The sequence below is a fragment of the Polyergus mexicanus genome, unplaced genomic scaffold, assembly GCF_030449975.1.
Source record: "Polyergus mexicanus isolate NDT 795.1 unplaced genomic scaffold, iyPolMexi1.0 SCAF_8, whole genome shotgun sequence".
Lineage (NCBI taxonomy): Eukaryota > Metazoa > Arthropoda > Insecta > Hymenoptera > Formicidae > Polyergus > Polyergus mexicanus.
In genome coordinates, this window is record NW_027223328.1 from 11,718,237 (window position 1) to 11,742,341 (window position 24,105).

The 24,105-nt window shown below is 31.4% G+C and overlaps 4 protein-coding genes across 15 annotated transcripts; 2 read left to right on the top strand and 2 right to left on the bottom strand.

The window, feature by feature from the left end:
* The first annotated feature begins 2,454 nt into the window (after positions 1-2,454).
* Positions 2,455-8,039, top strand: LOC138935470 (transmembrane protein 135). Of its 6 annotated transcripts, XR_011447247.1 has the most exons (10): positions 2,458-3,301; positions 5,015-5,145; positions 5,465-5,591; positions 5,653-5,807; positions 5,902-6,154; positions 6,244-6,411; positions 6,538-6,678; positions 6,826-6,992; positions 7,112-7,281; positions 7,312-8,039. XR_011447247.1 is itself a non-coding variant. In XM_070300070.1 (9 exons), the coding sequence occupies exons 2-9, from the start codon at positions 5,027-5,029 to the stop codon at positions 7,224-7,226; spliced, it is 1,245 nt and encodes a 414-aa protein (XP_070156171.1). In that variant the 5' UTR covers positions 2,455-2,555; positions 5,015-5,026; the 3' UTR covers positions 7,227-8,039. The 6 variants fall into 6 exon arrangements, 5 of the variants coding, with proteins under 5 accessions (XP_070156171.1, XP_070156167.1, XP_070156168.1 ...); XM_070300070.1 differs by having other exon boundaries at positions 2,455-2,555; positions 7,112-8,039; XM_070300066.1 differs by having other exon boundaries at positions 7,112-8,039.
* Positions 7,971-11,235, bottom strand: LOC138935469 (uncharacterized). Of its 3 annotated transcripts, XM_070300063.1 has the most exons (7): positions 11,137-11,232; positions 10,449-10,750; positions 10,264-10,356; positions 9,856-10,189; positions 9,593-9,780; positions 8,421-9,430; positions 7,972-8,335 (listed from the first exon to the last, which is right to left on the bottom strand). In XM_070300063.1, exons 2-7 carry the CDS (start codon positions 10,493-10,495, stop codon positions 8,037-8,039), a joined length of 1,971 nt encoding a protein of 656 aa, XP_070156164.1. In that variant the 5' UTR covers positions 10,496-10,750; positions 11,137-11,232; the 3' UTR covers positions 7,972-8,036. The 3 variants fall into 3 exon arrangements, with proteins under 3 accessions (XP_070156166.1, XP_070156164.1, XP_070156165.1); XM_070300065.1 differs by lacking the exon at positions 10,264-10,356 and having other exon boundaries at positions 7,971-8,335; positions 11,137-11,235; XM_070300064.1 differs by lacking the exon at positions 11,137-11,232 and having other exon boundaries at positions 10,449-10,921.
* Positions 11,236-12,302: 1,067 nt separating this feature from the next.
* Iru (E3 ubiquitin-protein ligase Iruka) lies at positions 12,303-20,564 on the top strand. Of its 5 annotated transcripts, none has more exons than XM_070300049.1 (9): positions 12,303-12,428; positions 13,747-13,878; positions 13,962-14,149; positions 14,828-14,941; positions 15,398-15,570; positions 16,801-16,916; positions 17,043-17,167; positions 17,980-18,080; positions 18,568-20,564. In XM_070300049.1, the coding sequence occupies exons 1-8, from the start codon at positions 12,345-12,347 to the stop codon at positions 18,056-18,058; spliced, it is 1,011 nt and encodes a 336-aa protein (XP_070156150.1). In that variant the 5' UTR covers positions 12,303-12,344; the 3' UTR covers positions 18,059-18,080; positions 18,568-20,564. The 5 variants fall into 5 exon arrangements, with proteins under 5 accessions (XP_070156150.1, XP_070156153.1, XP_070156149.1 ...); XM_070300052.1 differs by having other exon boundaries at positions 12,304-12,428; positions 13,974-14,149; positions 14,819-14,941; positions 18,568-20,563; XM_070300047.1 differs by having other exon boundaries at positions 12,305-12,428; positions 14,819-14,941; positions 18,568-20,560.
* A 134-nt stretch (positions 20,565-20,698) lies between these two features.
* LOC138935327 (transcription factor Sp3) lies at positions 20,699-24,100 on the bottom strand (the record flags this gene model as incomplete). The annotated part of the gene is made up of 5 exons (XM_070299778.1): positions 20,699-22,111; positions 22,196-22,490; positions 22,635-23,124; positions 23,305-23,542; positions 23,810-24,100. Coding segments are annotated over 5 exons (1,479 nt in total), but the record flags the coding sequence as incomplete, so codon positions are not given.
* Between the last annotated feature and the right edge of the window lie 5 nt (positions 24,101-24,105).

Below are 24,105 nucleotides of genomic sequence, written 5' to 3' on the forward strand. Positions count from 1 at the left end.
CGTTACAATTCTAGTTTTAATTTTGATCATCACTTTATACACCAAAATATACAGCCGCCGTGTTTGTTACTTTCCTTATGTTGGGGTAAAAGCAGGTACTTACACATCTCATGTAATGAAAAGAGGAGAACTGTTAGCCTAACTTTGTCTTCCTACAAAAAGCAGTTGGAAACGAAAAAACTACTATTCAGAAAAAGAAATCACTAAAAAAAAGCTTTTTGAAATCCCTAAAGTTAAAAAATTAAACAAGCAAATCCTACAGCAATGTCGAACAAAAGGATATCTTTATTTGTCATTTTTGTCAATAGAATATATCTTTATATTGTATATTTGATTCTTGTATTGTATATTTGATATCTTTATATTTGATTAAAATAAATCTAAATTCTGTAATTGCACAGTGTTTTACATGATTTCAAATAGGTACCCGGTTTTATCCTACTAATAGGGCAAAACCAGATATTTTGACTTCTCCAAAAAATCTTGTTATGCTGTAACCAAATATTTTTCCTCAGCAACTAGCCTCATTTTCTCATAGTTTAAAATCCATTAAAAACTATTAATGACCACCAAAATTTTTTTACTCTCTGATTTTTTGTAGAAAGACAAATCCAAAAAGGTACACGGTTTTACCCTACTTTCCGCTATATATATCTACATTTTGCAATTACTTTTCATCCGCAATTTTTCTTATTAGTATTTAAAAATTATTAATATTTAAACTGTCAACAAATAAAATTTATATTAAATATAGAAGAAAAAATTATTCAAGTATAATCTTTTATTAGGTTAAATTCCAAAACGTCCTCTCCGAGGGAAATTTTACTCCAAATTTTACTGGTCGCTCCGAAACTTTTTTGAGCATTTCTGATTAATTATCCAGACCGGCCATGGATTTAAATTTTTCTCGGAGAAGAAACCCTACTAACACACTTTCTCCGAAGGATATCCGGAGAGTATCATCCATAGAGGACATCCAGAGGATATTAAACATCCTCTGGATAACCTCTGGATGTTTTCTGGATGTCCTCTGGACATATATGCTGTTAGGGAATTTTACCGGAACCTAATCTTTATATTGAGAAGAAGAAAACATTTACAAATTTTTCAGACTTATCAAAAGAATATTTTCGTAATTATATTTTACTCACGATTTTGCAAAATTGACAACAAATTTGCTTAATTGCATCGGCACTTTATATCAATTATATAAGTATATATATATATATATATATATATATATATATATATATATATATATATATATATATTTATCATAGATATATTATATATAGATAGAGCTTTATCTACTTTTAATTGGGTGCCAAGATAATAAGATACTTTTCCTCCCTCGCGCATTCCTCCCGACGGCCAAGAAAATAAAGGCCATCGCACATAAAAAAAGTTAGGCCGGTATTCATAGTCAGTTCTTCAGAGTATTCTTTTCATACTTGACTGTGATTGGTCAATTTCTTAAGGTTTAGGGCTTAAAATCTCTATTGTAGACGTCGCATAAGACTTAAGATGTAAGCGAATTAACCAATCACGGCCGAACAGTAAGGCAGCCATATTGAAGCATAAGCAACGCTGAAAATTCCGTATGGTTGAAATTCTTAAGTCTTAAGTCTTACTGATTAAGTTTTTTTATGTGCTCGGGCCCTAAACTATTGCTGACGAGAAAATAATCTCTTTTTTTTTATGTAGATGTAGAAGATACCGTGTTTAATAAAAATATAATACATTTAATTTCTTGCACTTATTAATTCTTAAATTTCTTGAAATTTTAATGCAAATTCATAAGGCCGGTATTCATAATCCGTTCTTATATTTAAGATTATCTCAAATACGATCAGACTATGCATTGAGATTAAAATAAAATCAATCAGGACAAGAAAATTTTAGTTCCTTTTATCTTGATTGGTCAAATTTCAATCTTCAATACGTAGTGCGATACGGGCTTTAGGTCGATATTACATTTGTCGTACGACAAATTTTTTAAGCGGATTGATTAGCTAATTTCTAGAGACTCAAGAAAGTTTCTATTTTGCAACCAATCAATATACTTAAAAAGTTTGTACGACAAATGTAATATCGGCCTTAAGATGCTATGCGGCCATTTCATTGATTGAATGGAATCTTAAGACGACCTAAAACCTAATAGCGTTTTCAAATGAACGGGTTAACCCAACCCGGTTCAATTAATCACTATATTTTACTATGAATTCAAGCCTTTTATTGGCAGAGACGATATGATGACGTCATTAATCGCTCTGAGAGCGATTAAACCCTATAAAACACAGAACATAAGGAAATTGATTGGTCCATTTCCTTATGCATAACAAAATAGACCAATCAATTTTCTTATGCTTGTGATTATGCGCTTATGCAAAAATGTGTGCTCCCTGCTTTACCCTCACTCCTTAAATAAAGGCGAACGCTCGGTCTAGATATACTATGTCTATGTAATCTGCATGGTCTGCTGTCAGCCGGTCAACCGTCAACCGTCATGCCGTCGTCCGTCGTCCGTCAGTCGTTGACGGTCGTTCAATACGGAAGCGAGTATTGAATAACCGTTTATGATCGTTCTACTTTGCGTGACCTTGCAGTGCATATCGACTTTGTATTCGCTAAAGTTCGTCCGAGAATCTCAGCCTGTGCTGACTTGCGCTATTGTGAAGTGTTGCGAAAGTGTCTTCTCTGTTTTTTTCATTTCTTTCCGTCTTTTGCCCCTTCTCTCTCTCTCTCCCTCGTTTCTTTCTCGGTCTCGTTGGCAATAGAGGATACACCGGATAAGATCGAATCAATGTAGTGAGCTTCTCGTATCTCTTCGTGCCGACAAATAGAACAATAACAAGATGCGATTTGTTATTAGAAACTCGTGTCGAATCTAATCTCGTTGCTTGCTGCACATGACTTGACGCAAAACACAACGACGTCTCTTTATCTTTGATTGTGACACTGGAGCTAGCTAGCATACGGGTGCGATACGGAGAGCAGAGAGAAATAGAGAGAGAGAGAAAGATTTTTTATAAATATACCATTCGACGCACCGCCGATAATTGTCGCGTCACTTGACGAATTATTATTCCGTCATCGTCATTGTGTTATTGTCATTATCGCCGTTGTCGATCGACAACAGCGACGACGAGTGACGATGCCCGCGCGACTCAGCAAATTATCGATTGATACGTCTTGCATGGATTACGCTCACCCATGGACGGACTCCTGCGTTAGCGCGAGCACTGGTCTCGGTTTGCACACTTTACAGGAATCCTTCAAGATATACACTACTGTTTACATAGTACGTGCAAGTGTAAATGCATCACCATATTTCATTGTTATTTTATTCTTATTACATCAGAATATCATATGTGCGTGTATCTTTATATAATTAAACAATTATAAATTATTCTTTATTTGTTTTTGTTCCGTTTTCGCGTTTAATTAATCATTGAATAAATATATTCAACGATTTGCATTACGTTTGAATATTTACACATATGTATATGTATATACAGTCGAACATTTTATATTTTATATATATATGTAAATGTACATCCGCACACGTATGCATATATAGTATATATTCTCTTTAACGGACACGAGTATACAAAGATGCATATTTCACTTATATTCATTCATAATTAACATATTTATGCCTGTTTTACGGCACCATTTCTTTAAGCAGATACACTGACAATGAGACGAGACATTGTAATGTCAAGTGCGTTTACACTCCCATTGATGCGCGTGCACCGAGGCATGGAGCATGGGGGAATGTCCGACGAGTGATAATGAGCTTACAATAGTGCAGACGTACGCGGACATATGTGCTTTCTGAATGCACAAATTTCGCGCACGTTATATAATATAATATACGCATGTCCTATATTCGACGCATTTAAGCTGTATGTGGCCGTCACAACGTAATGTGATATTTTAATCGCGATTGTTTGTTATTTAACATGAATTTATGTCAGTCGAAACAAAGGATCAATTGTCACGTATACTTTTAATACACTAAATGAGAAATTGAATATGAGAGATTCACAACTCTACGGAATAACGAACGGAATCTCTTTTTCCTTGTTTCTTTATATTCTCAGTATTGTAATTAAATATGCTATACATCTTTCATTTCATATATATATTATCCGAAAGAGATTTATGAGATTTTTATCTGTCTTATATAATTTTTGTAGCATAAACAATTATGCAACATTTGACACGCCAAAGAATTATTCATAACAGGCAATATGCAACTTTGTACCTATGCGTCATTTGTTTTTCTTCGCGTTATTAATTGATGATCATTACTATTGAATATTAGATATTTGCATTGCACTCGTTATCATAGTATCAATTTACCGAGCATTTTCGAGTGTTTTTGTGTAACTTTTATTTTTACAACAGCATTATATTATAACAACATTATATGCAAGTTTACAATAATAAGGCTTGTCTATGCGCATTAATGGCGCTTTATCGTTAGCAATATGATAAGCGATAATTATATAATTAAGCAAAATCTTCTTCTCTACAGTCATATTATATGGATAATATACTCCTGTATTGGCGGATTCTGTAAAATTTCTATACTGGTATCTGTTACAAAATTTGTAGATAAATTTATAAACAAATGAATTTTGTAAATTTCGTTATCGCGCGCGCGACAGACTTGACTGTCCGTTTGAACGTTGGTTCTTTTAATTTAACTTTCAGGAAAAATGAAAAATTACAGCATGTATAGATTAGGTTATCGAATATTTATGAACGAATAATCCAGCGCTTCTTTTCTTTAACACTTTTATTATTATTATTATTATTATTATTATTATTATTATTATTATTATTATTATTATTATTCTGTCGATATATTTTTATATCAGAGACAATCTTTTTCCTTCTTTATTGCAATGTGCAATTTGTGTGATAAAATATAAATACAATTTTAGTTTAAAATTTCATTAAATTTTTACTTTCTTAATACTGACTTTTATTTTTGCCATTTCAGATTGCATTTTTAATGAAAAGAAAGATACCATCAAAAAGAGACATTAAAAAATTTATATTAGGTATTCTTCAATCTACAGCATTTCTTTCATGGAGTGGTTTTTCTTACTCATTGTTTATTTGTTTGTTAAGGTGAGAAATATTAAATATACATTACACATACTGTTTAATGAATTTTTAAAATGTCTGTGTGTGTGAAATAGTTGAATTTAATATATGCAGAATGTTTCGTTTATGTTTAATAAGGGGGTACACTTTGTAATCTTCTTTTATAAGTTATAGCATAGATTAATAATAATAATAGTATATAATAATAATAAAGTATATTAAATAGAAATTAATATATCTAATTTATATAGCCCACACACACACACATACACACACACATATACACATGCATTTAACATATGAGCAATAATGAAAAATATATGATATATGATAATTGTTTCAGACGAATATTGGGACGTTTCTATTTGCCAACTGTATCTTTTCTTCCGTCCTTTTTATCTAGCTTATCTGCTATTGTGATAGAAAGATCTTCTAGGCGTACATTATTGTGTCTCTATGTATCAAATATTGTAAGTAGACGTTGCGACAATCAGATAACAAATGCATATTTTCAATATTAATTTCCTTCAGGCAACAGAGACGCTCTTCAGAATGGGTGTGTGGAGAGGATATTTTTCGCCTATTCTAAAAGGAGAGGTCTATATTTTTGCTGTAAGCGTAGCTGTGTTACTATATTTTTTCCGTTCAAAAATAAATAAGCAGGATCAAATACATAAAATATTTAGGTATCGAGATTTCTATTTTATCTATTTACATTTTTTTCTATACATTTTATATCGTTTTTCTATAGCATACTTTATATATGTGTTTAAAAAATAGGATAATCGTTGGGCGATATGAAGGGGCTGAATGTTTTACAAGAAGAAATTTATATTTTGAAACATCCTCCAAAAATACCGAAATTGACAGCGCAGAAAACGACAGAAATATACAAAAAAGCTTTCAAAATTCTAGATTTAATGTTCTACAAAAATCTTTTGAAGCATACAAATATATCATTAATACCTTAAAAGCACAGAGTAAACATGTCTCATGTCCGCATCCTTATAGCTGCGCACACTACATTTTAATGGTAAGACCAACGATATAGAAATATTTTTAAAGTATATATACACACCTCGAAATTTATTTTTTATACCTTTTATACCTTTCTGTTCAAAGAATAGTACAAGAATCTTCAGTTACATTGTTTGCGGCCAAATAGCGCTTAAATTAATCTTTCAATTCAAAACATTATTTCAAAAGCCAAAGTTATTAAAAATGATCATTTTTCAAAGAGGAAATCTAAATCTGGCTATATTCCTTGGAGGATTTGCTGGTCTTTATAGGGTATATGCTTTGCTCTGATGTACTTCTATGTAACACATGGAAAATATCAAATAATATTAGTAACAAATTCTAACAAATATCTTTCACGAGTAATTATTTTCGCTTTTCTCTTTTCTTTGTACATAGCTGATGTCATGCTTGTTGAGAAGAATCTTCCATAAAGATTCATGCACTTATGCTATTCCTGCTGGACTTGTCGCAAGCATAACATTTATGGCATATCCCAATAATACTGTGGCCTTATATTTCATGTGGAAGGCATTACAGGTATTATTATTATTATTATTATTATTATTATTATTATTATTATTATTATTACTAATACTATTACTACTACTTTCATTATATATAATTTCCATCAATATCAATTCATAATGAACCAGTCATTTGTAACATCACTTTGCTTTCCTTTAGCTATTATGGAATAATGCAGCAGAAAATGAAAAAGTACCAGAAATAAAATGGTTTGTAATCTTTTTATATTGCTTTAGCACGGCCACACTTTTTCATACAGCTATAATAGAACCACAAAATTTGAGATCATCTTATTGGAGATTCCTTTACAATGTGTCTGGTGGAAGGTAAGTAAGTCTCCTGTGTGATACAATTGTAAGAGAGGGAATTTTTATATTGTTGTATGTTTATTATTCGAAATTCATTTTCTTTGACCTATCGTTCTTATTTCGTATGTTGATTCTAGAATAGCGACGATGTCTCGGGTGCCCTTAAATATGTTCGGCTTAGAAACCAACAAAAATTTGCAAGAAGTGCTCAGAAAAACAAAGACAACAGATCAAATTAATTATTCTTTCTAAAATGCCGAGCACAAATGTCAAAAATAACTATATATGTACATATACATATACAGTTTATATATATATATATATATATATATATATATATATATATATATAATTTTTTTTTTCCTCGAAAATGTAATTTTTCAGAACCAAAGACAATAGAGGAAGAGAGAGAAATACAGGTACACATATATACATACCATATTATATGAATATGCATTATTTGAATTTATAGTTAATTATGTGTGTATAAAAATCTAATCCTGTTAAGATAAGTTGTGAAATATGAAGAAATGTATATCTTAGCACGGTAATTTAAAAAAACGATACATTTCATTTTCTATACTTAATTTAAAGTAATGGTGCTTGGATGTTGTGATACTAAAGAAACTTAATACTTTTATATTTAGAGAAAAAAAATAACTATTTAACTTAATATATTTAAATGTATAGTGTATGTGGTAATTTTATATATATATATATATATATATATGTCACATACAGAAGAAAATAAGTGAACGATATATTTATGCGCTAGTGTGACTATAGATAACGATGCCAATAGTAAATGGTAAATGTTCGAATGTATAGCGAGAGAAACTCTCTCTTCTGCAATATATTATAAAATAATTTTTTATGTTTAATGCAAACTTGATATTTATCAATCTTTACATTTATATATTTATAATACAGGCATGTTCTACAAAGGGATGGATTTATTTTTTAATCAATTTTATTATAAGTATATACATTAACTTATACATTTGTTGGAATGCAAACAATTTGTGATAAACGATAATATTCTAATATAAAATGTTTACGCGTTCACATTGTGTCTGCTTTTTTGACAATTTCTAATGCTTTAGTCATTATAACATCTGCGATACTCTTATCACGTTTTTTCTCTATCCTCCTTTTTTTTCGCAATATATTTTCCCACTTGACACGGCTTTTCATTTTCAAATTTTTACGATTTATAACGCCGGCAATTATTTGCGAGTCCAGGATTGAAACTGAGTGTTTTAATGGATTTACTTCAAGTGGTTCTAAACTTTTTAACGAATCAATCTGCCATGGTAGTAATCCAATGGGGCACTCGAACCATTGATAAGAGAGAAGAGTGTCTAGAAACAAGATAAAATATTTAATATTATTGATATCTCCCTTCCAAATTAGTTCATAGAAAAAATTATTCTTATATAAACATACCGGATGCTGGCTTCCAATGTAAATTGCGGATTATTTGATCCATTAATAAGTAAGCAGTTTTCTTTTTAGTTGCACCCTCTTTCTTGTGTACTTTTATTTTATTTCTTGTTAAACTTACAAAATCTTCAACGGTAAATATTTTCTGTCCATAGATATCATTCTTGCTGTCTTCATCATTATACTTTTGGAGTGCATAAATTTTAAATAAATTTAATAAATGTTTTTTTGCCTGCACATTTATTCTCGGTGAAACAAATTTTAAAATTGGTTCTATCAATCTTGCAGAGAATTCATTTACGTGTAATAAAAGTTTTGATAAAAAATTTATATCAATAAGAAAATGCGGTATAGTGCTCGATATATTCAACCACAAAACATTGCGTAAATATGGATGACTATGATGTACAAGCTCTTTGAGATGCTGATTTAGAGCTGACTTTGCAGCTACTTTTGTGCCCTCCTTTGTCAGTTTATATTCCATGATACGAGCAATATCTTGGGCCAGATCTAGTTGAATAAAACTGTAGGCAACAGAGCTTATCCATAAGGTAGCGAGAATTTTTTTTTCCTTACTTTCTTGTTCTTCATTTATAATGCCGAGCAGTTTAAACATCAGTATGTCTAATATCTTTTTGTTATGCAGCAAGAAAATGATATCTTTCCAAAATCGAAGCATACCGGGCGGCAAAATCTTTCTTTTCAAATCAATATTCTTTCTTCCTTTTTGTTGAAAAACTTGCATAACATCTGAATTTGGTAGAAAAGCTTCATTCTTTAGCAACACATTGCAAATTATGTCACTCTTCTTATAAATCGTGATTAAAGATTTATTTTCAGTCAAATGCATAGATATTTCAGACAAAAGTAGAGCTTGCGCAGCTTTTAAATTATATTCCTTATCAATCTTTATAGTTTTTCCATGAATGGATATATATTCGTTCTCGTCATTTTGTAAAGTTTTACCACAATACTGGGATAACATATACGTCCGTAAATCTTGCAATATTTCCCTAATTTAATATTAAAAAATAAATTGAGAGATAAAGTCTCATCTATATATATATATATATATATATAATTGAATTCTATGCATTATGGAATTATTGTCCAAAGAAAAAGAAAAAAGTTATGACAATAAATTAATATTTAGTTTCCAACAAAAATATACATACTGTAATTGTACCTCTGGTAAATTTGACACTAATTTATAACCAGCATCAATATATAAACTAATAGCTGTCCAAAGTTCAATTAACTCTGTAAAGGCCTGTATCTCTTCGAGATTTTTTTCTTCTAACATATTAACTTCTTCTATATAACATTTTTCTATCGCACATGCTTCTACTGCCCAATATTCATCCTTTAAAAGCAATATTTTGAAAGTACACGTATTACTATATGCAACATATGATATTCGAAATAGAGATAAACATACATGTAACCAATGGAGTAATATATTAATCGCTATCCTTAATACTCCAATAGAAGGTAATTCATATCCGTGAGCAGCTTGATGCCTTAAATTCACTATCCACTCTGGAATTCTGAGTTGCTTGGCAATTTGAAATAGGGATGTCTGTTTCGTGTGCCCTATATTGCAAAAATGATTCAAGAATCTCATAATGATAGTCGAGTACATTAAACTCAAATCATTCTCGCAGTACATTGGCAGCTCGCCACTGTCAATCTTAGACATCCATTCACGATCACGAAGGCACACTTGCAAAATTGATAAGGTACAGTCCACACCCACTGGTAATTTCGGCATCCTGAAAAAGAAATCTTTCAATATTGTTTAAAATGGGTCTCATCAGTGAATTAAATGCGTAATCACCAATTGTACCTGGCTTTCCATGCTAAAAGTGCTTCATATGCTTTCGTTTGCTCAATCACATCATTAGAGTAAATTTGTTTATACACATCATGCCATTCCGTTCTTGTGATATCAACAAGCGAGAATTATTATCGGTTACTTTTCGTCATTCACCGTACTATCATCGAGAAAATTATTTGGAAATTAATACTTACAGAGAAAACCACGGCACTTGCTTTATATCATCGCGCTTCGCAGCCATCTTCGCTTTGTGTCTTTTTCAATGTGTCTTATGCTTGGCTACTTTACAGATTTCCCCATTTGCATGGAACATAATAATACGTCTTTCGCTTTTTTTCAATTTCCTGCAATTTCTGCTACAGCCAGAATTTTTGTTTCCTTTGTAATCACGCCTAATGGATGCTGCAGCTCACGGCTCACGGTACTCATTGGGCGCGTTTAGAAAACACAATTGTTGAGCACCGTCTTCTCAACACTCGATGTTGATTTGTTGGTTCTAGAAGTAAGAACCAATCACGTTCAATTATTACTCAACAGTTGTGTCTCATCCTGAACGCATCCATTGGCTGCGTTCAGCAGAGAAAACGCTTAGTAAGGGTTCGTTGCCACTGAGCGCGTCACGCGTTGCGTCACGACGCGACGCGACGGCAGTTCAAGAAATGGCGTTTTTTGTTAGGGGAAGTTCTCACTGAGAGAGTCACGCATCGCGTCATGCGTCGCGTTAACCTCAGACTATGCCCGTATCAGACTACGTATTGAGATTGAAATTTGATCAATCGGGACAAGGAAATTTTAGTTTCTTTTATCCTGATTGGCCAAATTTCAATCTTCAATATGTAGTCTGATACGGGCTTAACGCTATTCCGCTACATGGGTTCGCACCATGGTCTAGTTTCCACCGAAGTATTATTAATTCGCATCTAATGCGGCGTAGAATCAAATTTAAGCCGATGGAAACACGATTGACTGCGTTCATTTCACTCCCACTTAATCGATCTACAAGCTTTATCGGAGTGACAACGAATTGACACGAAATTTAGTTGATGGAAACGGTTGAGAGTAGATGATGCCAACTTTTACTTTTCATTATTTCCTAACTATCAATATATAATCGATATATAATCTATATATCGATATTCGTAACAGTTACCGTTTGTTCGTATTAATTATCAAAATGGAAAATTAACAAAAAAATTGTCAAGGATTATGTTTATTTACATTTACAAGCAAAAGTTAAGGTGGCTCTACTGAAATATCAATCTTTCTCGCTTCTATTCTACTTTCAGTGGAAACAGTACGTTAAATTCATAGATATATAGACTGAATTGAGTATTATGAGATAGACAAACGTGCGCTTGCTATAAAGAGAGAGAGAGATACTATATGGGAGGCCTATTTTGTCTCTTTTTCTAGCACCTCATTGGTGATTTTCTATATGGAGGGAGACAAAATCACCAATGAGATGCTAGGAAAAGAGATAAAATAGGCCTCCCATATAGTACCTCTCCCTCTACAGCGAGCACGTATTTGTCTATCGCAAAACGCTCAGTACATTCTATATGTCTATGGTTAAATTCGATGCGCACCAAAACAGAATCGGATTGACGACTTCGGTGGAAACTAGACTCATGATTCTGACTGTGATCGGGAAAATGCTAGAAATGCTTCGAAGCGTTTGATTGACCAATCAGGACAAGAAGAGTAAAGATTTCTTTATTCTGATTGGTTAATGAAATGCTTCGAAGCATTTCTAGCGTCTTCCCGATCGTAGCCTCTATTTTCACTTTGAAGCGTTTAATGAACCAATTAGGATGAAAAAGAACTTGCGCCTCGAAGCAAGAATAGCATCAAGAGGAGCCCATCTTTTATTGGTCAATGAAACGTTATTCAACCAATGAATAGATATTTGAACGCAACTCAAGTGGAATGTACCCCGAATCAAGCCGAGTCCGAATCGAATCGAGTCGAATCGAAACGAGTCGAAACGAGTCGAATCGAATCGAGTCGATTTGAGTCGAGTCGGACCAATTCAACCGTAATTACGACAGTACGACTACTGATAACTAGAGAAGGTGAGGGACACGTTAAACATGGCGGAGGCCGTTGTGGACGGGAGTCCGATGTCCCGATTTTTTTGCCACAAATGCAGTGTCGAAATTGAGCGTTTATTACCAGTAAGTACTTTGCAACGTCTTTTGTAACGATTATCTACTAGTTGTGTTGTTTTGGCGCGTGTAAGCTTGTAAAAGCATTGTAAAAAGGATGTTCGTTCCGAGAAACTGTCATTACGATGTCATGTGCGGAAAATTCGTCTCTCCCACCCGATGTTCTTACGAAAAACAATACTTTGATCTATCTTTCGATCTTTTACGTCAAACAACAAATCAATACTATCGCGTGCTCTGATTGCGCATTTCCCCCTCCCCCCCCCCTTTTTTTTTGTATAATGTCCGAAATTTTGACATTATATGGAACGAATCCTATTCGCGATAGTCTTACGAATGATTCTTTTCTAAAGAGTATAACGCGTTCATTCTTACGATCGTTTTTCACGATCAAAACTTGCCGTTTGGATGAAAAATAACGTACTTTGATTTATCTTTAAGCTATTCCAGGCATATGTACATTTGTTTGCAAATGGATTTTCAGTTTCAGTTAAATGTATATTTGTATGATCTGATTGATTAAATTGTGTAATCTATATATAGAATTATTAAGATGCAAAAATGTCATATATCAATTAAATAAAAAATGTATGCAAAATTTGCATCTTAATATACTGAATACAAAATTATATTTGTATGTGTGCGCGCGCGCGTGTATGTATGTATGTGTGTGGATGTGAGTGGTGCGCGCGCGCGCGCGCCAATTCTGTTATATTTTTTTTTACATTTTTTGCATTAAAAATGGGACATTACATCATTTCACGACTTCAAAGAGAGAGAGGGAGAGAGAGTGAGTTTAAAAAACTTACTCTATTTCTCCCTTTTCCAATCTTTTTCTAAGATAATCAAATGAAATATAGCTATTTTATGTTCTTGTTATTATTGTTACTACTACTATTTCTATGTGAAAATATACTAATACGACAGAATATACATTATTTTGTACATGTTTAAATTTACAATTATTTAACTTACATATAAATATATGTATATACAGGATGTTAAATTTCAAACATAACAGGCCGAATATCTCGATAACTAAATGAAATCTCGAGGTCTGGTTATTTTAGGTTGTATTATTTCGAGGCGGATAAATTTTAATAAAAAGCATTTGACTTTGGATGGACACATTAAAAAGAACTGGACTTCGATATTTCATTTAGTTATTGAGATATTCGGCCTGTTACGTTTGAAATTTAGCATCCGATGGATATAAATGTGTATATATATATATATATAATGTATTCAAAAAATAAGTCTGTTAATCTTGCAACTTAAGACAACACACCAGATTGATTTGCATGATTGATATTTAATTTTTAATTAGAATTACACATGTCCGCGATGCGCATGTGGTTTTATCGAAGAGCTGGAAAGTAGCAGCAATGAAGGTAGTTCAGGTATGGATGTGAATAGCGAAGATCTGAGCGATGTAGATGTCGATATCATAGGATACAACGTGAGTAATTTAATTTAGTTAAAAATTAATACATAACTATTAAAATATGTATAATTATTATTAACACCATCTGCTTGACACAGTCTTCTTCACAGCGCTCTGAACGTGATCGTGACATAATAGAAATGATAATGGGGCTTTCAAATACATATACCAATCAGCAATCAAGTACCAATCAACAGTCGGGTGCAGGCAACAGAAATTATGTGCTTGGAAGTAGAAGAAGGTCTAATTGGCCTCGTGCTCCTCAAGATGGGCGTCGTACCAGCAGGTATGTCATGTCTTTTTCCATGCCATTGGACACTATTGATATTACATATAGCGATACAATTTTAAATTTTCAAAAATAATTTATAAATGATTAATGTATTTTTTACTCATTTAAATATTTGATACTAAATTTGAACAAATGGAGTGTGTGCCTTCTCTTTTTTATTTTTGATATGGTAAAATGTGGAATGTATATCAACCATTATAACCTTTAAATCTCATATTAGCATGACAGATTTTACATAATTTTGTTTATGTATATCCCAAAATATAAAATTTTATATCCAATTTTAATTCTTATTATTTTATTATTTTTATTATTATTTTTATTATTATTATTATTATTATTATTATTATTATTATTATTATTATTATTATTATTATTGTGCGTTTAAAATTGTTTTCCTTAAAAAACGTTCATTGTACATGGAGTATTAATTTTAAAACAAACTTAAAAAAAAAAGAATATTTATTCTAAGTTGGCAACAATGTATGTATGAAATGTTTGTTGCAATTATTACACGATTTTTATAAATCAGTTTTAAGATGGGTTACCCAGGGCATTACACTTATATGACAATATATCAATTATTAAGATAATAATATTGATTTTTTGATTTATTTATTTATCTTTTTTTTTTTTTTTTTTTTTTTTTTCTATTGGTGATAGCAATCGTAGAAGACAAGAGAGCCTACAGGTACCTATAGAGAATTTCATACAAGATTTTATCTTCAATCTCTCTGGAGCAGCAAGTCTAGGCAACTCTGTAGGACAAGATGCACAGCCATCTGTGTAAGCCATTTTATATGACACTTTATTACTCTAAACTATATAATTATACAGCATGTAGATATTGGCATCATATTTCATGAGCACGGATAACAGATAGATCAATGTTCTTGCATCATGCTAATTACATGTTTTTCCGAGATATATCTAAATCAAATAAGTATAACTTATTCCATTTTGGAAATGTTGGTTATAAAATATTTCATATTGTAACTGTCAAATTTTCTTTTGAAAAATTTATATTTTTATAACATTTTAATCTTCTTGTCTCTAACATATATTGTATATCATATGTATGCGGATCAGTTTAAAAACTGTGTGCAAATTGTCATTATTTTATACTTGTTCAACAGTGTCAACGAGACAAATATTCAAAAAGTTCATTTATCCATAGGAGTACAAGTCATTAATAATTTTATTTAATCTTTAGTGTTACTAAAATAAAACAAAATAATATAGATTCAATATTAGACTGTTCTTGGGAAATCCTGGAGATTATGTTTGGGGTCGTGATGGATTAGATGCTATTGTTACCCAATTATTGAATCAAATGGACGGTACCGGACCTCCACCTTTACCGCGCAAGCAGATCGACGAGATACCTACAACAGCTATATCGCAAAGTCAAGTTGGTTAGTATATTTAATATATATTATTTAATACATATTGATACCTACTTTACAATATATGTATATACAGAGTGGGTCATGTTAATCAATCCACTCAAATATTTCAGAACTTTTAAGTTTAAGACAAATATGTTTCAGACAAAAGTTATTTGGTATTGAGGAAGACATCTGATGGTGATCGTCATTTGACCTTGAGTTAAAGTCCAAAGTGTTATTTCAAGGTCAACTTTATCTTTTTTAGATGAATCCCCCTATTTTTTATTGTATATTCTTGTAACCTTTCTTGAGGACCTTTTCAAAACACCATAATAAAGTATTTTTTCATTAAGTATTTTTTGAATTATTTTATATCTTAATCTCTGATATATTTTGATATAAAAAATAAAATGTCTTGTAAAATATTTAATTTTTGATAATCTTACCGTAATACTTTTATGTACAAAATAATGAGACAAATCAATTGATATAAAAAACACAAATTATTGTTTAAAAAAATACATTGTAAACAAGTACATACTTTTTCTTAAAAACAATTATTTTCTTTATACCAATTGATTTGTCTCATTATTTTGTACATAAAAGTATTACAGTAAGATTATCGAAAATTAAACATTTTACGAGATATTTTAGTTTTTATACCAAAATATGTCAGATTAAGATATAAAATAACTCGAAAAATACTCAATGAAAAATACTTTATTATAGTGTTTTGAAAAGGTCTTAAGAAGGGTTATAAGAATATACAATTAAAAATAGGGGGTTTTATTTAAAAAAATAAAGTTGACCTTGAAATAATCTTTTGAACTTTGATCCAAGGTCAAATAAAAATTATCATCAGATAATCCTCTCAACACCAAACAACTTTTGTCTGAAACATTTTTGTCTTAAATTTAACTGTAAAGGCTATGAAATATTTCAGTTGATTGATTAAAATTGCCGACCCTGTATATTCCGCCTTTTTCTTTTTCTTTTTTCTTTCCCCCCCCCCCCCTTATTAATCTTAGGAGTACAATATATATACTGTTGGAAGATTAAATAACAACTCAAATAGTTGATAAGGACTTAAAGAAAATGTTTTTTCTAAGAGCTATATTAATCTTTTGCACTTTAAGTTTTTTTATACGGAAACATACTTTCTTCAACAATAGTACATTTGTTTCGCCTATATTCATAATTATTTTTTACAAATTTCTTAGTTATTGAATAATCTTTCTTTTTTTATACTTTGTGCAGATTGTAAACTACAATGTTCCGTTTGTTGGGAAGATTTCAAGCTATCAGAACCTGTTAGACAGCTCGCTTGTCAGCATGTTTATCATGCACCATGCATTATACCCTGGTTGGAACTAGTAAGATTCCTAATTTTATTAATAACGCGTGCGCGCGTAAACACATACACATATGTGTGTTAACATTTAAATACAAAAACTTTGATAATTGAATCTTTTTCTTCCATTTTTGTTTACATTTCCTAGCATGGAACTTGTCCCATTTGTAGACAAAATTTAGGAGATCAGAACTTGGGTGAAGCGAACCAAGATACCGGACCCAACTTGGCTGGATCTGCTTTAGCTGGATCCAGTTTTGCCGCCTTATTTAGGTAACTTCTTAAATGAAACATATATAAATTTCTACTTTTTAGAACCGATGTAATCAATTTTCAGTATTGTGAGTATTTTTTCTTTTCAGCCAGATATTACTTGAGGCAAAAATAATATATCTTGTATTGATATGTAATATCAATATTTGATAAGAAATTATGGATCAATATCTAATGCAAGTCATCATTTTGCCCACTTATAGTAGAGTCCCAATAAGTATGCCTTGAATAACTTTTCTACTCCTACACACACATTTTTACAACATTAATGTTGTATTCCCTCCATGTCATAATGGGTCAATCATGGGATAGCCTATGCTCAACCATATCTCAATCATATGCTCGAGATGTAAATAGAGACATGTAGGGGCATCTTGTAATTATTCCTTTCCAAAAATTTTTCATTCCTCTCGTTCTATATTAAAAAAATTATCGGGCCTCTACTGTAATACAAATTTATTCATTGGATATTTAGCTTTTTAAAGTAGAAAAATATTACAGTTGTCTTAGGAGAATTTTAAACGGTATTTATTTGTTCAATTTCCTATTACTTTTTTTTCCTGTTCTATTTATATAAAGAAATTATAATCTTTGTATATATATACTTTTGATAAATTATTATAATTCTCAATAATTAATTATATAGAAAAGGAAAAAAAGAGACGAGAAGCTGCATAAATAAATAAATACCGATTCTTCCAAGATAACTGTACGCTTGTATGTGTGTGCGTGAGTGCGTGCGTGCGTGTGTGTGTGCGTGTATGTGTGTGTGTGTGTGTGTGTTTTTGTCAATATTTACTTATATTTTACAGGGCAGCAAATGAAGCAAACCGAACAGGACAACCAATCAGCCGGACATCATCTTCTTCATCGTCTACTTCGTCAGAGTAGAGAGCTCTGAGTTCTTGTTCAAGTGAGATTTAAGAGCAATATTTTTCTTTTTATTATCCTATTTTGTAATTTAATAATTTCCATATCATTTTCAACACACTGTAATATTTTTTCTGACACTTTGTTGCTCTTAATAAGGCATATATGTATTTTTTTATAGATATCTCTTAATATATTTATTGCTAATATATTTTAAACCATTATCACACTTAATTAATTGATATTATCTCGCTATAAAATTCTTAAAAGTTTAAAAAATAATTTTGTTTCACATTTTACAAATTATATAACGAATAGACATTAGAACTAAAATAACAAACTCACAGACCAAATTACATTGGTATATATTTCAGTCTGTTGCATTAAAATTAAATTTAATACTGCAATGCCTTATAATTTTTAGTAATTCAGTGATTTGTATGTGGTTCAGTGTCTGTAAATATAATTTAATTAAATAATTCTTGGAATGTGCCAGGCATTGACAAATTGTATGTGCTATTATGTCTCAGGTAAAAGAAAAAGAGGGACTTTCACTTTATAATCTAATTCCGATAAAACACTGGAGGAGCAGCCTATGTGTGATTCTATTTATTAGGCATTGCATTGCTTATGCATGGGCAGTTTCATTTTGAGTAGCGTTGATTCAAATAAACTCAAAACAGATCTACACAGAAGATATATATGTTATGTATGTGATACTTATATAAAAATATAATTTTTACATAGCCACGCGCGCAAGGCTCAGTAAAATCGATAACCTACGATATGACTTGTACAAATAAATTAAAAAATTTGCAATTTAGAGACAAGTTAATAAATTCAAATGATAAATGAAGTGCGGTATACAGATATCGTGAATTTTTTAAATAAAGAAGCGCTTATATATTATGTCAGAGAGAGTAGAAATACTGCTCTTTCTCATTCTCTGTAGAAGTACACTTATACAATATTCACATCAAAATATCATACGAATCAATAAGTTTGACAGAGTGCTTTAAAAAGCTGCTGGAATTAATATAAAACGGAATTATATATTATTTTGTTCTTTCTATTTCTTTACTCTGTACATACTCTAAAAAATTGTGAAAAATATAAAAAGAAAAGAGTATATTGACAATCATAATTACCTTCTCTATTTAAGTTTGACTGTCATAATATGTATATATAACTTGACAGTTTCTATTTGAGTTTCGACAAATAAAGATGCAAATGTATAACAAATAGATTCGTTCAATTTTCTTAATACGTAAAACCGATACACAACTTCTCATAAAACTGATTTTTACAATACATACGATACGACGTGAATAAAATGCAGCAAAAAAATAAGCAGTATATATTTACATATTTCTATACAACAAATAATTAAAAATGAATATGCGCACTCTCTTTCTCTCGTGAAGAGAAGAATTCTTACATTTATTGTAGTTTGCAGCGATTGATAAAGTTACATATTATATAAACAGATAAGAGATATGATATATATATATAGCGTTAGAGGTCGATCAAAATCTTTTGGCCGAAGCATTATCGCGTATATATATTTGAAACTGAGCATCTTTACAATTATCTATATATAAGCGACACACACACACACAAATATCCTGTATGCATCTACATAGTAGAATGCATCTACATAAAAATATCGCGATATAATGTGAGCGTTTATTTAAATTTTACGCTTTGCATAGCAGTTATTCTTTTTCCTGTCCTAGATATAAAAATTATTACCTATTTTGAGAACATTTAAATACTAAAAAAATTTAAACGCCAAAATAAAATTGAGAGTTTTACATATGCAAGGTTACCATCGCTACAATTTTTCTTTTAATAAGTTCGGAACAAGAATACCAATATTCATATATTAGTTAATACGACGATTATCATATATCCATATGATAAATCGTAATTTAATAATGGATTCGTGTTTTTAGAAAGAAGAAAAAGATTCTTTTCACTTATACAGAACCCCATATTAGATAAAACTCGCGCAAGTTTTGCATGTAAATGCAAAATATAGATCCAAAACGAATAAAAATTATGTAAAAATTAAATATCCACTTTACGAAGCAAAGGATTAATTGCGAAAATATAAAATCGTTCGCGAGTTCAGGGTAAAACTTTTCAAAATTACTTTGTTCCATGGTGTATGATGGAAAACATGTCGATCGAAAAGAAATATTTATTACAATATGTCACATTGTTATTTGAGAATAACAGTCGACTCAATCATAAAATAAATATACGAAATATGCGGTTTCAATTAATGAAAAAACGAATATTACCGTTCTAGTAATAGCGATGTTTAAAGTAGCGTTGACACAATATTAAGTTATTTTTATAAAGAAACGTATTTTTTATTTAAACATTAGTGTATTCTCTTTCTGTTTCTCATATTTTTCAATGTGTTAACTATAAATAGCGATATATGTTGATAATATAAAAAAATGGAATAATTTTCTCGATCGTTATATACGTATGAAATAAAAAAAAAAAAAAAAGGTATAGAGTATAGAGTTTAACGATGTTTATACATGCTTTCTAGCGAGATCTGTATAAATTTATCAGTAGAATATTATAGGATATATTTATTCGTCAATAAAGAAAGAAATCTCTAATAAAACGTGATGTATAATTTTTCCAACATTTTTATTATTATATCGGTAAACGTACGAATAGTAAACGTACTATATATACATATATATATAAATTTTTTTTTTTCCGAAAATAATTATATATATTTCCATTTCTGGATTTTCTGATACATCCGTAGCTAGTTTATTTCTCCAGCAAAAATTCCATAAATATAATGTATGATGGTGCAGAGTATCCATTTGAATCACAATTCTGAAATGATGTGGACAGTGGCTATATTAGAGAAACTATCGGAATTCGAGTTTAACTATAGACAAGTATTTTCTTATTCTTGGACTGTATCTACTCTGCACCTGGTAATAGGCTTGACATTAAAATAAAAGAATATCAATAAGAGAGATCATTATCTGTTTCGAATATGACAAAAGTTCCACAATTTAAATTTCATATCTCTTAACAGGAATTTGTACATGGTACCCGGGGCCATGTAATTCCATTAAATTTTAACCGATTGTGTTATTTATGTTGCATTATACTATTGCAAGAACTTTATTTTAAACGTCTACACTACTTATGATCTACATACACAAATGTCAACTCGAATTCGGACAAATATCTTTCAAGATTAAATCTGTATTTTCAGTTCGCGAAATATTACGAAGCGGATGCTTGGTTTAAAGCAATTCGATTAATTAAAGAAGAAAAAAGCTAAATATACTTGCATTTTTTATAATATCAAAAAATGTTTACAAATGTAAAACTTTCTCGTGCAAAACTATATACATTGATTTACATTATATATACATACATACATATATATATTTACATATACACACGTGATGGCAATAAAAAAATAAATTGTATGTTAGATATTGTTATTATACTTATAAATTCATTACTGTACCATATTATTCTTATATAGAGCAAATGAACTCCGGGCCATGATATTTGTCTCTGACCACAATACAGTACCAATAATTTATATAATGCTCTTGTACATATACGCATACACATAACAATGTTAATCCAACTCTTTTCTAAAATTTCAGACATTAAAATCAGCTTGATATCATTGACGATATCAAGCTTTAGCATCTCTAATAAATATGATTTTCTTTTATTTTTTTAATTCTTTATATATATATATATATTTTTTTTCAAATTATGAATCTTGGATAAGATAAAGATCCTGGAATCATGCATTATCATCGCCATTATCGTCATTAGCAACAGCAGATTGATCTGTATTATATTATCAGTGATATCGATATTATCCAGCATATGATTGAATTTTTATTCATTTGTTATGTGATTCGTTGATTCGGTTTTCATGCTTTCCATTTGTTCTGAGATAACAATTTCAGACTGTTCCGTCTCCTTATGCACTGCTATAATAATTTTTTGCTCGGTGGAAGATTGGCTGTCAGAAGAGCCTTCCTGTGTCGAAGTAGCAGCTTCCTAAAATTTGATATTTGTTACATTGCATCTGTTTGATGAAATGTTATATATAAAACACATATATTTCGTATGAATTACACTTACTGTGCTCCGTATCTTCGTGTGTGTTTTAATGTGTTTCGTTAAATGATCAGATCGCATAAATTTCTTAGTACATTCTGGACATTGAAAGCGTTTTTCGCCAGTGTGAGTTCTACGATGCCTTTGAAGTTCATCGGATCTGGTAAATTTTTTACCGCAAAATATCCAACTGCAGACGAATGGTCGTTCGCCGGTATGCCAACGTAAGTGAGCACGCAAATGGCTTGTTTTACCATATACTTTATTGCAGCCGGCAATGTGGCATATATGTTGCCGCTTTCTACTCATATCTCTATTTCTACAGAGAAATATGGATTAATTAAGGAGGGCAGGAGGAATATTTTGTATATCGTATGAATGTGCGACATTATATTAGTAGTATTACAAATAAACATTTGTAATATTCGATATATAAATGGAAAGTTTTATAGAAAAAGTTTACCTGTCTCCGTCGCCGCAATTGGGACATGTACACGCAACTCTTCTACGATGCTGCTTGTTAGTGTCGGTGTCGGTATTGGAATTTGCCGCGTTGGATACTTGATGTTGGTGAGATATAGGGGTAGCAGATGTTGTCAAAGTTCCGTTCGATTGAAGAGTTTGGAGAATCTGCCATTTGGTAGGATCGTTCGAATCGAGTTGTACGGTTGGTGCAGCCGCAACAATAGGCGTAGCCGTGGTAGCGGGTAACGTTTGAACTGTAGCGGTTGGTACGGGTTGTAATGCGCTTGCTGGTATTACTTGTACATTGCCTAAACCTGGGATATTTTGTACAGGTATCGATTGTAAAAAATTGGTTGCGTTTATTCCAGCGGCTGGCTGAATTTGCATTATGCTTCCATTGCTTACGCTCCTCATCATGTTACCTTGTTGCGCAGTTAAATTCGCTAATGCAGATGCAGGAATAAGCGTTAATTGTTGTCCTTGCGCTCCTATACAAACCAAGATCAATCATGTAAAATCATAAATTATAACAGTTTATATATAATAATAGCAGGAAGAAAAAACATTTTAGAAATAAAAATAATGTATAGTATCGAAAATATCTCTCGAAAGAAATATTTTCTAATTATGCTAATAATCTAAATGAGTGCATGCATTGATTAGCTTACCTGTAATCGTAATAGGTTGCACTGTAGATTGAGCCGACTGTGCAGCAGGGATATGTATTACTTGTCCACTGGTTAGTTGACTTGCATCGATATTTGTTACTTTAATGTCACCGTCTATCGTTTCCGGTGGCCTTGTTAGAGTAGATAATGTTTGCACGTCGATCTTCTGACCATCTTTTGTGGTAATAACATTGGTATTTCCTGTTATACTTCTTCCTAATGCACTTATGCCGAGAACCTATAAAAAATTATGTATTACATATAATTAAACTAATTATATATATATATATATGTGTGTGTGTGTGTGTGTGTGTGTACGCGCGCGCATGTGTATGAGGGTGTACGTAACTCAATACACATACAGTACACACTCACGCGCGCACACACACAAAGAGGGAGAGGGAGAGAGAGAGAGAGAGAGAGAGAGAGAGAGAGAGAGAGAGAGAGAGAGAGAGAGAGAGAGAGAGAGAGAGAGAGAGGGGAAGAGAGTTGAAAAGTGCATTACCTGAACGTTGCTAGGAGTGGCAACTGTTGTGCTCCAAGTCGCAACTGTCGATGATGGAGCAGAAGATTGTTGCATCTGTTGCTGTTGTTGTGGCTGCTGCTGTTGTTGCTGTTGTGATGGTGGTGGTTGCTGTTGCTGCTGTATTACCTGTTGTACTACTTGTTGTACTTGCTGCTGCTGCTGCTGCTGTACTTGAGCCTGAGCGACTTGTTGTTGCTGTTGAACAGATTGCACTACTTGTTGTTGAGTATGTTGTTGGACGACTTGCTGTTGCGCTTGTTGATGTGCAACTTGCT